Genomic DNA, 14,965 nt, shown 5'->3' with positions numbered 1-14,965 from the left:
GAGGCGGCGACGGCAGCGCGGCAACGAGAGTGATGAGGACATGGACATGGACATAGACTTCTCTCAAACCGCGGGTCCCGGCGCTTTGGAGATCATGTTGTTGATGAGGCAGGTTCTATCCATGGAACACCGATTCTGGGCCCGGGAAACAAGCACAGACTGGTGGGACCGCATAGTGTTGCAGGTGTGGGACAATTCCCAGTGGCTGTGAAACTTTCGCATGCGTAAGGGCACTTTCATGGAACTTTGTGACTTGCTTTCCCCTGCCCTGAAGTGCCAGAATACCAGGATGACAGCAGCCCTCACAGTTGAGAAGCGAGTGGCGATAGCCCTGCGGAAGCTTGCAACACCAGACAGCTACCGGTCAGTCGGGAATCAATTTGGAGTGGACAAATCTAATGTGGGGGCTGCTGTGATGCAAGTAGCCAAAGCAATCATTGAGCTGCTGCTATGAAAGGTAGTGACTCTGGGAAATGTGCAGGCCATAGTGGATGGCTTTGCTGCAATGGGATTCCCTAACTGTGGTGGGGCAATAGATGGAACCCACATCCCTATCTTCGCACCGGAGCACCAGGGTACCCAGTACATAAACTGCAAGGGTTACTTTTCAATGGTGCTGCAAGCACTGGTGGATCACAGGGGACGTTTCACCAACATCAACGTGGGCTGGCCGGGAAGGGTTCATGACGCTCGCGTCTTCAGGAACACTACTCTGTTTAAATGGCTGCAGCAAGACTTACTTCCCGGACCAGAAAATAACCGTTGGGGATGTTGAAATGCCTATAGTTATCCTTGGGGACCCAGCCTACCCCTTAATGCCCTGGCTCATGAACCCATACACAGGCAGCCTGGACAGGAGTCAGGAGCTGTTCAACTACAGGCTGAGCAAATGCACAATGGTGGTGGAATGTGCATTTGGCCGTTTAAAAGGTCACTGGCGCACTTTACTGACTCGCTCAGACCTCTGCCAAACCAACATCCCCATTGTTATTGCTGCTTGCTGTGTGCTCCACAATCTCTATGAGAGTAAGGGGGAGACCTTTATGGCGGGGTGGGAGGCTGAGGCAAATCGCCTGGCTGCTGATTACACGCAGCCAAACACCAGGGTGATTAGAAGACCACACCAGGAAGCGCGGTGCATAAGAGAAAGGGAGGGTGGTTATACAGGGGCTGCAGCGGCAGTCTGTGATCCTGCTGCCGTTCCTGAAGCTCCACCAGATGCCGGAGCATGTCTGCTCACGCAGCAGCCCCAGCGTTGCATCCTGCCTCCTCTAATCTTCCTGCCGCCACCTCTCATCTCGAGCGTCTCTCCTCTCCTCACGTTGGTCCCTTCTGTCCTCACGTTGGTCCCTCATGTTCTCACGTTGGTCCCTCCTGCCCTCACGTTCACTGGCATCATTCCTATACTTTGAAACCGTGTCCTTCCATTCATTCAGATGAGCTCTTTCATTGCGGGTGGATTCCATGATTTCCGCGAACATCTCATCTCGCGTCCTCTTTTTCCGACGCCTTATCTGAGATAGGCTTTGGGATGGAGGAGGGAGGCTTGAAAAATTTGCAGCTGCTGGAGGGAGGGAAAAAAGGAGAGAATTTTTTAAAAAGATACATTTTACAGAACAATGCTTATACTCTTTCACGGTGAACACTATTCACATTACATAGCACATGTGATTTCTGTGCAAGGTCGCATTTTGCCTCTTAATATTGAGTGCCTGTGGCTTTGCTGCTAGAGATCACAGACACGGGTCCAGGCAACAGAATTCGGCTTGCATGCGGCCATGGTAAGCCATTGTCTTTCGGCTTCTGTGCCCTCCTTTCCCACATACCAAGCAAAGCTCGTTGAGTGCTGCGGTTTTCCTGTTAACCTTCAGCAGCAGAAAACAAACTAACCGCCCCCCACCCCCATCCAATTCTCTGGGATGATCGCTTTATCCCTCCCCCCACCGCGTGGCTGGTATCAGGGAAGATCCCTGCTAGCCACACGTGAAAAGCTCAGCGTCAATCTCTCCCCCCGCCCCCGCGCTTGGCTTACTACAGGGAAGGATTTCTTTTCAGCCACAGGCAAACAGCCCAGTAGGAACAGCCACCTCTGTCCCCTTAATTAAATTCCCGTATTTCAACCAGGTTACCATGAGCGATATCACTCTCCTGAGGATTACACAGCGAGATAAAGAACGGATGTTGCTTGAATGCCAGCAAACACCGGGACGATACGCTGCCAGGCTTTGTCATGCAATTATACCGGGTTACTTGCTACTAGCATGGCGTGGTCAAGTGTCCTACCATGGAGGACGGAATAAGGCTGCACTGCCCAGAAACCTTCTGCAAAGGCTTTTGGAGTACCTCCAGGAGAGCTTCATGGAGATGTCCCTGGAGGATTTCCGCTCCATCCCCAGACACGTTAACAGACTTTTCCAGTAGCTGTACTGGCCGTGAATGCATCCCAAGTCCTCAGGGCAAATTAATCATTAAAAAACGCTTGCTTTTAAACTATGTTTTATATTTTAAAAGGTAAACTCACCTGAGGTCCCTTCCATGGGGTCATGGTCTTGGGTACTGGCTTGGGAGGGTACTTCAGTCAGGCTGAGAAAAAGATCCTGGCTGTTGGGGAGAATGGAGTGCTGTGTGCTCTCCGCAAGCTCGTCCTCCTCCTCCTCCTCTTCCCCGTCCACAGAATCCTCAGGTGTGGCTGATGAGATTACCCCCGCCTCGGAATCCACGGTCAGAGGTGGGGTAGTGGTGGCGGCCCCCCTAGAATTGCATGCAGCTCAGCGTAGAAGCGGCATGTCTGCGGCTCTGACCTGGAGTGACCGTTTGCCTCCTTTGTTTTCTGATAGGCTTGTCTGAGCTCCTTGACTTTCACGCAGCACTGCTCTAAGTCCCTATTGTGGCCTCTCTCCATCATGGCCTTGGAGATTTTTTCAAAAGTTTTGGCATTTCTTCTTTTCGAATGAAGTTCTGCTAGCACTGAATCCTCTCCCCATCTAGCGATCAGATCCAGTACCTCCCATACGGTCCATGCTGGTGCTCTTTTTCGATTATCGGCCTGCATGGTTACCTGTGCTGATGAGCTCTCTGTAGTCACCTGTGCTCTCCTGTGCTGGGCAAACAGGAAATGAAATTCAAATGTTCGCGGGGCTTTTCCTGTCTACCTGACCAGTGCACCCGAGTTCAGATTGCTGTCCAGAGCGGTCACAATGGTGCACTGTGGGATAGCTCCCGGAGGCCAATACCATCGAATTGCAGCCACACTAACCCTAATTCGAAATGACAATATTGATTTTGGCGCTACTCCGCTCATCGGGGAGGAGTACAGAAATCGATGTTAAGAGCCCTTTATTTTGAAAGAAATGGCTTTGTTGTGTGGACGGGTGCAGGGTTAATTCGATTTAACACTACTAAATTCAAATTAAACTCATAGTGTAGACCAGGCCTTTGTGAGAGAAGAATCTTGGTTTTTAGAATCTGCTCAGCGATGAAGAAGAATATTTGCTTAGAAGTTCCCTCCAAGGTTTCAGCTAATTCTATGGGTCTAACTTTCATCCGTTTTACTCCTGTGTTACTCCAATGACTTCAGTGGAGATGTTCCTGATTTAGCCCTGATACTGCAGTGAGAAATCCCTCAATCTCTCGGAACTTCAATGGGGCTTGGTGCAGGGGTCCAGCACCTTACAATGGTGCAAAAGGAGATTTGGGTCCTCTGGACTTGATTCCGCCCTCAGGCAGACAGGTGTAACTCCTATTAAGGTCAGTTTAACTGAGGGCAGATTCATAGATTTTAAGACAGAAAGGACCATTATGATAATCTAGTCTGACCTCCTGCATATCACAGGCTATAGAACCTTAGCCAGTGATGTCTAGAGCTGGAATGTTTTTCTGTTGGAGAATGCTGATTTGTCAAAATCAAAATGTTTTATAGGAACTGTTTAGATTTTGAAGAAGTTGGGACAGAACCCAAGCAGGATTTCAAAACATGCCTGTTTTCTTGCCAGCTTTCCTGCTCAGTGCCTTGGCAGCCCACCTGGTAGGATGATGGGGAGCCTGGGCTTCCAGACTCCTACCTCTTTGGCAGCCTGCAGGTGGGCTGCTGGGGAGTTGAGAGCCTTGAAGCTCTGACTCCCAAGCTCTGAAGTTCCCAGGCTCCTCCTCAGCTCTCCTGGTGAACTGCCAGAGAACGGAGCTCCCAGCTCTGTCAGGGTTTGCAGATTCCCAGCTCCCCTACAACTTGCAAGCTCCCAGGTTCGTGGCTCTAGGACAGCCTGCCAGGTGGACTGCCCCTCAGCCAGGAACCCCAGGGCAGTCTCCCAGGTGACCTGTCCCAGAGCTGGGGCTTCATTCCATTTTGCAGAGAATTTCAAAATATTGAAAACTTCTGAAATAAAACTATCTTTCTCCGCACAGCTGCAGGAATTTCTGCATTAACCTCATAACATCTGCTTGAGCAAGAGTATCACTTTCAGAAATATATCTAGTCTTGATTTAAAGACTTCAAGGGATGGAGAAGCCACCACATCCCTCTCTAAGCTGCTCGAATATTTAATTATCCTCACTGTTAAAAATTTATGGATTATTCCTACTCTGATTTTTGTCTAGTTTCAGCTATTGGATCTTGTTTCTTTTTCTGCTAGTTTAAAGAGCCATTTACTATCAGAAATCTTTTCCCCATGTAGGTACTTGTAGATTGTAATCAAGTCACCTCTTAACCTGCTGTAGGATAAACAAAACAGCCTTCTGTTGCTTGGGCCATCCTCTGGAGTGGAGTGGCTGGGTGCCCGGAGCCTCCACCCCCACGTTCTTGGGCATCTGGGTGAGGAGGCTATGGAACATGAGGAGGAGGGTAGGCAGTTATACAGTGGATGCAGCAGGGGTTTGTGCTCTTGTTGGCTTTCCTGAAGCTCCAACAGATGCTTCATCATGTCCGTTTGCTCCCCCAACAGACGCTTCATCATGTCCGTTTGCTCCCCGATTAGCTTCAGCATCGCGTCCTGCCTCCACTCTTCGCACTCAGTTTAATTCTTTCCTGGCCTCTGCCACTGAATGCCTCCATGCATTAAGCTGTGCCCTATCAGTGAGGGAGGACTGCATGAGCTCGGAAAACATGTCATTGCGAGTGCATTTTTTTCGCCTTCTAATCTGCAATAACCTCAGGGATGGAGATGATAGGGGGTGTGTGGAAACATTCTATGCTTTTCGATTCTGGGGGGACTGCATGGTCACCTGTGCTGCTGAGTTCGGCACGCTGACCAAACAGGAAATGAAATTCAAAAGTTCCTGGGGCTTTTCCTGTGTACCTGGCTAGTGTATCGGAGTTCAAAGTGCTGTCCGGAGCGGTCACAATGGAGCACTCTGGGATAGCTCCCGGAGGCCAATACTGTCGATTTGTGTCTGCACTACCCCAAATTCAACCCAGCAAAGTCAATTTTAGCCTACTCCCCTCGCTGGGGAGGAGCACAGAAGTCGATTTTAAGAGCTCTTTAGGTCGACGGAATGGGGTTGGTTGTGTGGACGCATTCATTTTTAAATTGACCTAACACGGCTAAATTCGATCTAACCCCATAGTGTAGAGCAGGCCTGAGGGTGTGAAACAGGGACAGGTCTACTGTAGGGTAGTCTTGAAGATTTCATATACTTGAGATTATTTGTTGAATGATATTAGTATATATAAAGACACACAAATGATTGTTTAATTCTTCCCAGAGGTCCCCTTTATGATGCTTAGTCATCCAGCTAATCAAGCAGCACCTTGGTATTCAGTGCTGTATAAAGAAAGTACTTCAACTTTAATATTGGGACCAAAGCTACTGAATCTAAATCCTTCCTGTGCCATCAGTTGCTTAGGGCACAAATAAGACTCTGCCATCCAGTGTTGCCAACCCTCATGATTTTGTCTTAACTTTAGGGGGGGAGGAAGAGAAAAGGGGTGGGTGTATGTCGGGGCTTCTGATGCCAATAGATCTTCAGTGTTGACTAGTTGGAAAAAGCTTCTTCACAATCTTAAATGAGAAGGAAGGATATTGGGAAATCAGACTCTACAAGAGTTGACTGAACTGTGCACTTTTAACACTATGGGGCAGTTACAAATTCTTCCCTCTACCCTCAGAAATAGTCAGTTAGTGAAACACGTGGAAACACAACAGGTGTCAGTATCATAGTGGATAACGTGATTATAATCTCATCTACACAGGAAGAGTGTAATCAGACTCTAAGAAGGGCAATAGAAAGAGCATAAGTGTTAAACTTGATGTCTCCAGTGATGGCTGGTGAACTTTGGGGCAAGTGAGGCCTGTGCATAGGATTTTTTCTCCACTCACCTTCCTTCCTCTCCTTCCCACCAGTGATGCTGAGCAGCTGAGTCCTCCCCCCACCTTCCTGTCTACATCCTGGACCCTCTGTTTTCCCCCATTACATCCTGGAAGGAGGTCAAGTCAGGGCACAGTTCGAATAACTGGGACTGGTATGGACTTGGTCAACAACAGGGCCATCCCAGCATAGCATGCTGCAGGGGCTCTGGAGAGGAAAAGCACCCAGGCTTCAAGAGGAAGGACAGAGCTGCTCCAACCTGGGGACATGGCACTTACTTGCTGGTCAGCCCTAGCTTTGCTTGTGGCTTCATAAAGGAGGTTCAGGCAGTGAAGAACTACTCCTCATATCCCTGCTCTTCCAGGCTGCTGTAGCTGCTGTTCATGATGATGCTGGTCCAGGTCATCAGTGCCGGCCACAGCTGAATTTGGGGCACTGAACTCACTGCTCAAGACACAGACTGCAGTGACTGTACAGCGCTCTAACAGCCCTGTGTAGATCCTGCTGGCCTGCTCTCTGGGTATCTTTTAGTGCAGGCCAGCAGGGCTATACAGGGCAGTTTGAGCACTGCTCAGTCACTGCAGACTGGGGCAGTGAATCTAGCACTCCAAACCCCTCTGACTGCACAGTCTGTGAATGCACCACACGGAGGTGGAGAAGAACTCCTACAGGCATGTGAATGACAAACTCAGCAAATGTATAGCAGGCTGCTCTAGACTTGCTGTGTTCATGATTCATATTTAGTGATACACAGAGACATATATCTATCTGTGCTTTTGCATATGTTTTGGGGGGGACATGGTGCCCTAATGCCCTCTATACATGAGCCATCACTGGCTGTTCATGGAGAAGGAAGTTGAGTTTACAGGTCTGTGTTGGAAAGTCTTGATCCACTCTACACTAACCAAAATCTGCAGAATCACTGCAACTGCCTTTAAGGGCAGCAAGATAAAAAATCAATTGGAGTAAACCTATGAGAGTTTAGGGCTCGGTATTACAGTTGTCCTGGGTACCTAGTCAAGTATAGAGACAATTCTGAAGAGGCAAGAAACAAAACAAAAAAACAAACAAACAAACAAAAAACAAGGCAGCTGCTTTTTCAAGATACCAATGATGCTACATCTCAGGTCACAATTGTGCCCTTTGGTATATTTCCTTTATGAATGGTTTCATGTCTTTACCGACTATATGCTGTAAGGGATGGCATGAGCAGCACTTTAGAGAACAGGTTGTGCCATTTGTTTTAGTTCTGAGGTAAACTGTGAAGAGTGAGAAGTCTAATGGCCTAAAAAGGTGTGAAGCATTTGATAAATATTTCCCTTTGACAGTTTCCCTTCTCCCCAAAGGTGGCCACATATAGGGAGGCACATGCATGAACTTGTGGCAACAGATGTCTAGTTTGCTAGGACATGCTATGTTTGACTGAGTGACCTATAAAAAGAGTTAGCATGAAGCTGTAGAGTAAACTTCAGTGTTTGCTATAAACAAACCTCACCAAAGTGCTTGTAATTGCTTTGTTAGAAGGATGGCCAGGCCTCAATGGTAGTGGGGGTGGAGGAACATTTTCTTTTATCTACACTTCTAAACAGCTGGAGACAGATAAGAGCGGAGACGCTTTTGGCCTAGGCAAAGAGTCTGACTATGTCCTTTTGTCCCTTGCTGCTTTCAGTTTTCAGCCCTTCTACTTGTATTTTAGTATGTGTGCAAAACTGTATGTAGAACAGCTACCACATATATTTTTTTTCTTAAGGAATTAAGGATTCCATTTTCTATGGAAACAACAGGAGTCTGGTGGCACCTTAAAAACTAACAGATTTATTTGGGCATAAGCTTTCGTGGGTAAAAACCTCACTTCTTCAGATACCTCCATTTTCTATGGAGGTATCTAAGAAGAGACGACTAGCCTCATTATTCTGTAGTGACCCACTGACATGCAATGTCTGGAGCACTGACACAAAGGGAAGGAAAATGGCTTTCAAAATGTAGATATCACTTGAATGATATGTCTCACCTAGACTGGTAGATCTAAATAGGTCTTGAAGAGCTCATCTTCAACATTTCCAGTTCCCTAGACTATAAGGGCAGGAGATAGAGGGGCAGGCATTTTAAAACCATTTTTAAAATGGTGAATCTATGTTCTTTGTCAACTCTTCCTGCCAAATGAGGTTAAATGATCAGATCTTTGCATTTAGAGTGAGCTAGTGATTTCCACTGATGTTAATGAGAAACACTTACCTCTCTGGTTCTAATCAGCTTTTCTGGAATGCTACTTTGGTAGGGCAGGGAAATGCTGCTTTGCTAGAACTTTCTATTGGTCTAATTCCATCAGACCTCAACAGCCCAATAACATACAGTTCCTTCAGGGTTAGTACACACACACACACACACACACACACACATACTTACATTCTTCTGCATCTCATGTCTGTTTGGTTGCAGATGCCTTACTTATGTTACACCATTTAAGACTGTGATTTTGGATGTTTTATATAGTAGATGTAAATTGGCCAAAAATAATTTTAATGTACTCTATACTTACTGTGCACTTCCACACATTTTGTATTTGTCTCCAAATGTACAGTATATTTCAGTTACCGCACAAGCTATATAATCTATAGTACACTGAACAAGTATGTTCTATATCAAACTTGAAAACTTTTCCTTGGGGCATGCATAGTTTGATCTGCGTGTTTGATACAGAATCCAAATCACCAAGAACTCCCAACTTATAACACATTGAATAAATATTTTCCAAAACAACGTACCCATGTTGGTGTAAATTTTGCCCCCATCTTTGTGGTTGCAGTGGTTCCTGGCAGCAGGGTGGTGGTTTCATAGGACAAGGGGAGTGGAAAAGACCTGGGCCCCGAGCATCTTGTAGAGCTCAGCTTCATGGGTGATTCCCTGCCTGATCACAGGCATGTAAGGTTTAGATTGAGATAAGCCAGGGGATTTGCTGCCTTGTGGCTCTTCAGGTCCTTAACCCCTCCAACACGAGAGGGGGCACTCTATGGCTGGGGATGCTACTTCTTACATTAGGAGTAGGGAGTTTAATGGCCAGCATCACCTCACTAAAGTGGCTTCCTTAGTGCTTTGCAGTTTTTTGTGGGGAAGGAAAAGGAATCCTCCCTCCCATAGGGGCTTCCCCAGCCAGGATACTTGGCCAGGACACTGGTGTGTGGATTTGTCTTACTTGCTAACAAGGAATAGATGTCTTACTTGAATTTGCTTTCTCAGAAAGAGACCTCCATCTCTCTGTGCAGCCTACCCACATCTCAGTTGCTGGAGCGGAGAAGAGTATAGGCTGTATATGCGCCACTCGTGTAGGTATGTTGGGAGTGGGCAGAAGGGTGGGGAATGAGCAGAGTGCCTTGGATCTGGCTAGTCAATATAGGGTGGCTGGAGGAATGAATTTGCTAGTTGGGAGGCAGTAGCATTTTATTACCTCTGGGAGGAAGGTGGGATTGCAACTGCTTACACAGGGCTGCATCTCAAGGCACAATCAATGCCTAAGTGATGGGGGAGGGCGGGAGAGAGAGAGAGACCTTTGCAGAGAGTTGCTCAGATTGAATCCCAAGAGCAGCAATTAGTCACAGGAAATGCCACAGCCACTTATCAACTTTCTCCTGTTCTTTTTAAAAGGTTTGAATTAAAAAGTACAGAGGGATCCTTTGAAATAAGATTTGTTTTATTTTTTTAAATAATATGTTAAATATATACAAAGGAAATAATAGCTATAAATTTCCAATGCTTAAGGCATAGAACATCGGGGGGTTTCTTCCACTGGAAGAGCCAATACTTCAAAACTAGAGAACTGCTTAAATCAGACCCTGATAGAAGTAGTAATAAGAATTAATACATAGCATTCATACAGTCTAGTGCTTTTCATAATCTAAGCTCTTTACTAACATTAACTAATTAATCCTTAGCATGTCTCTTTCAGGCAGACAAGTAAGTAGAGATATCTTTAGGTTAAAGAGAAAAATTTGAGGTAAAGTACATTTCACCTCTTGTCCTTCAGTCTGTTAGAAAAACGGTTTTGTCAATGGGCAAAACTCTGTTTGATTCAAAGTGAGGGGATTTGAGTCCTAAATAAATTCTCTTTCATAGAGCCAGTCTCAAAGCTGCTGATGGAGCCTGCTGCAGAACAATGTGAAGAAGCAGAGTAGGAGAATGAGAGAGCACATTGTTTGCTGTGATCTCGAGCCACTAGAACGTAACCTGAGAAATTCCTCCTCTTCTATTTTTAGATCTGAGAAAATAATAATAATTAATAAGAAAAGTTAACATGGGAGTGAGATAGGAATGATTTCAACAAACTTTGAAATTTCCTCCCAACATCTTTGCGGATACTTAAGTTAAAGCTATCAGATGTGAAAGCCAATCAAAAAGTCTATTCTCAGAGGAGAGATGTGAATGGATGCCATCAAGGATCGTTTGAGAAGCAACTGATAGCACTTATCAGCTCTTGCAGGCATTAATCTCAGCATAATCAAAAGTAAATACCAAGCACTGGCAAAGATGTTAGCAAGTGGCATGCACTCATTCTTTATGTTGACTGTTAACCCTTTCCTCAAGGGAAAAAAGCCTTCCTTCTATAGCCATTAACACACAAGCAGAAAATAACTGAATAATTCAGCCCTAAAAATTCTTTTTGTACAGTTTTCAAAAATGGTAATATCTACTTATATAGCACTTTAAACCAATCTTCACTTTACAAGTCCATGGCCTGATCTACACTAGAAAATTAGGTTGGCATAACTACTTTGCTCAGGGGTATGAAAAATCCACACCCCAGAATTGTGTAGTTGGACGGCCAAAGTCCCCATGAAGACAGCATTAGGTCAACCTAGCCACCACCTCTTGGGGAGTTCAATTAACTCCCATCAGAATAAGGGCTAGTCTATACTAGCAGCACTTTAACGTGGCTTGTGTGGTCGCAGCAGAGCGCTGGGAGAGAGCTCTCCCAGTGGTCTAAAAACATCACCTCCATGATGGGCAAAGCTCCCAGCGTTGGTGCACTGTCTACACTGGCACTTTACAGCGCTGAAACTTGCTGTAGTCCAGGGGGTGTTTTTTCACACCGAGTGAGAAAGCTGCAGCACTGTAAATTGCCAGTGTAGACAAGCCCTAAATTGTGTCTACACTGCAGTGCTAGTGAGGTGCCACTGTAGTGTTTTAAATGTAGACCTATCCCTAAGATTAAGATACAGATTGAAGTGGTATTCATCCACACTTAGGTTCCCATTCTGACTCTACCACCGGCTTCCTATGTGATCTTGTGCAAGTCTCTTAACTTCTTGATGCCTTAGTTTCCTCCTGTATAAAATGTGAATAATATAGTCTATCCCTGCCCCACAGAGTTAAGGTGAAGCTTGTAACATGTAGTGAGATCCTCTGACAAAAGGCTCTAAGTAAGTGTAAAGGCTTTATTTGTATTTTATGTTAGTAATCATTTTCAAGAAGGTTCTAAATCTTCTGACCCAGCAAATTTTATGCATGTAATTTACACATAGGAATAGTCCCATTGATTTAAGTGTTTGAAAAAGTGGCCTACTAATTTAACCTCTTTAATTTTTAATTGAAATGGGGGAAATAACTCCCTACTGTACAGGAGTGTTCTCATGCTTTATTCACTAATATTTGCAAAGTACTTTGAGATCTGTGGATGAGATGCTTTAGAAGTGCAAATGTAGAAGTACCATTACATTAATGTGTTCTCAAAAGTAGACCAGGCCACTGAATAAGTTTCATGTTCTCTGAAAATGCAAATTCTGCAGAAAATAATGTTGTCAGGTAGCTATTAAAAAACCCCATTTATTCCCCACTAGTTAAATAACCCTCTCCTTACCACAGTTGTCTTGCATTATTTCCGAAAGGCAGTGCAGAATCCCATAGCCACATCGACAGAATCGACAACCCTTTTGCACCCAGACTCCATGGGCAACACTGCCACAGTTGCTGTCAATGACAAGGGAGAGGTTTTGCATTTCCCTGCTTGTCTTCAGTAATAACCTGGAGGATCTCTGCCTTCATCTTTGCTTTCTTACCTATTCTGCTCATCATGCTCACAATATCTGCCAGTGAAGTGTTTTGGGCATGCACAGAAACTGCCCAGAATACAGGTTCCTCCATTTTGACAACAATGCCTGTTCAGTTTTTTACCTAAAAGACAATGTTCCACAGTTTACTAAGAAATAGGAACACTTTGAAACAACCTCATTTGTTCTTTAAGGTCTCTGTAGCTGCCAAAGGATCTTAGGGATGTCTAGTTTTATTGTCCTTAGGGGCAATAAAATTAGCTGCCTGTTAGGAATGTTTGTTCAGTTAAGCTGAGTTTGTTTAGTTAAGGATTAAAAGCAAACTACTAGGGATTACAGGATGGTCAAGAAGCAACTCCTGACAACTTCTACAGAAGAAGTATGTATGGAACTGAAATATTTCACTTTGACAGAGGCAGATTTCAGTCACACTTATAAATCAGGGTTGTTCTTCAGCACTGTCACTCAGCTTTACTCTGCTATGCAACAGAAACTAAGGAGATCTGACTAGGTTGGATTCTCTCACCTCAAACTTTGTGAAGATATGAGAAGCAGAAATCTGCAGTTGTTTTGGGGTGTTACTGTTTGTTTACAGACATTCACTTTTAAATAAAAATGATTAAAATTTCAATTTAAAGAGAATTTTTAACCATAAAACATAAAATCGTTTAAAAAAACCCTCAAGTCTAGTGCACACCTCATTTGTAAGACCAACATCTGCACTTATTTTCATTATCCTTGACACTGGTTTTGTAGATGTAAGAAACCTAGTTCAACCTTAATTTTATATGCTCACTTTATAAATAGAAGTACACATGGATTTCTAAATGGTCCAGTTTAAACTATCAGAATCTAGCCTAGTTAGCACTTAGGAGGACAGTCTGCAAAGGGTTATGGATGGTGAATGAATGCTTATGAAGGCACCTTGCAAATGGTTAATATAGCAATATTACAGCACTGCGCACACATGATGATATAGAAATGTTACCTACTATCTGTAAGCCCTGTGAAAGGTACAAAAGTCCTCGAACTCTGTTGCTTGCTGCTCTCATCACTCCGATTCATGTCATTAAACATATTTAGAGTAGTGCCTTGATTTTTTGGCTGTTGCTTTTGGGCTGTTGCATGCACATTTTCTCCATCACCTTTATGCTCCTCTTTTTCACGGCCTTGGAAAGGTAGTGAAATCGGCAGGGGAGGGAAAGAACAGTTTGAAATGAGCAACACACATATATTCAGAAAAACTTGCATACAAAAACAGATGGGAAAAATGAAGCTCCCCTTACCTTTCCCATAATGAATGACCTGCAAGGCCAGACTCACAGTAAAAAGAATTCTACAAAAATAAAAAAAGATGAAATCAGTTTATGGAAATAAAAATTATGAAGCACATTGTTGAATACTGAAATGAATTATTAATTGAAAAATATACAGTGGCTGACAGGCTACAGGTAGTGTAATACTAATAATTCATATTAGCACATCACAAAATAAACTTGTGAATGGAAAAAACTGAGTATGTATTAATCTAGTTTCCACACATAATGCCACAGGATTCATACATTTGGTTGTTTTCAAGTTGCTATGTACAGTTGTTGAGTACAGCTAGCCTATTAATAAAGTACCCCATTACAAAAGCACGGAAGACAAAAGTAGGCATTAATCTTCATTTGAACTAAAGTTCACAAATACATTGTTTCACTGTTCCTCTTGTTTAAATTGTCTGCTCTAAATTATATAAAGAGAGTTTGACTCAAATCAAATGATTCCCAGCTTATAGAAAGTAATTGGCCGGCAGATCGCCTTACCGAACATGCTGTCCCCGGTACATTTTCCGTCACTCTGCAATTCTAGTGTGATTCTCAGCAGCTTGACTAGATGCACGATTCCAAGGTAGATCAGTCTAGGCTGTTACATGCAGCAGTCGTCATACCATACACTGTGACTGCTCCATCAAGAGACAGGATAAAGAGCAGAGAAGAGAAAACGGAGGAAACTTTTCCTTTTATCTCCAGACCATAGCAATATAGATGAGACATAGTTCCCAGCTCTGCTGCTTATAGATCCTCACTGAGGTAGCGACAGTCACTTATCATTTCTCTGAGTTTGCTAGTCTACCCCACCCCTTACTCACACACAGCTTGCTGGAGGTGGAGCAAAAAGTGCTATTTACATCAGTTTCTGTTTGCACGCAGAGAATTGGGGGATCAGGTCATTGGATGCCTAAAGTTATGTACCTAAATCCATTTTTAGAACTTAATAAATATCATGATTTTCAAAAAGACTTGTTGCATCTGAAGAAGTGAGGTTTTTACCCAGGAAAGTTTATGCCCAAATAAATCTGTTAAGTCTTTAAGGTGTCACCAGACTCCTTGTTGTTTCAAAAAGACTGAGCACCCACTTTAGGCACACAAGTTTAGAATGTGTGGGCCTCAATGTATGATGTGATTTAATTCAATTGTTGCCTTCTGTCATAACATGAGTTATTGGGCAATGACAGAGGCAGGAGATTAAATTTAATAGTGTGATCCTGTATTGCACAGCCTATATATTGCTTATCATGTAACTTATATTAACATGATATAAGTTATCATATAACATTGTCCTTTTAATGTAATCTATAA

General features: G+C 44.0%; 1 protein-coding gene across 1 annotated transcript; it reads right to left on the bottom strand.

Moving 5' to 3' along the window:
* Window positions 1–9,967: 9,967 nt before the first annotated feature.
* Window positions 9,968–14,471, bottom strand: LOC117879157 (cryptic protein-like). The gene is made up of 6 exons (XM_034774145.1): window positions 14,150–14,471; window positions 13,628–13,677; window positions 13,334–13,510; window positions 12,351–12,465; window positions 12,152–12,261; window positions 9,968–10,552 (listed from the first exon to the last, which is right to left on the bottom strand). The coding sequence occupies exons 1-6, from the start codon at window positions 14,170–14,172 to the stop codon at window positions 10,419–10,421; spliced, it is 609 nt and encodes a 202-aa protein (XP_034630036.1). The 5' UTR covers window positions 14,173–14,471; the 3' UTR covers window positions 9,968–10,418.
* Between the last annotated feature and the right edge of the window lie 494 nt (window positions 14,472–14,965).

This window comes from Trachemys scripta, chromosome 6, assembly GCF_013100865.1.
Source record: "Trachemys scripta elegans isolate TJP31775 chromosome 6, CAS_Tse_1.0, whole genome shotgun sequence".
In the NCBI taxonomy this organism is placed as follows: Eukaryota; Metazoa; Chordata; order Testudines; family Emydidae; genus Trachemys; species Trachemys scripta.
The sequence above is the reverse complement of the archived record's forward strand: the minus strand, read 5'-3'. Positions and strand labels throughout refer to the sequence as shown.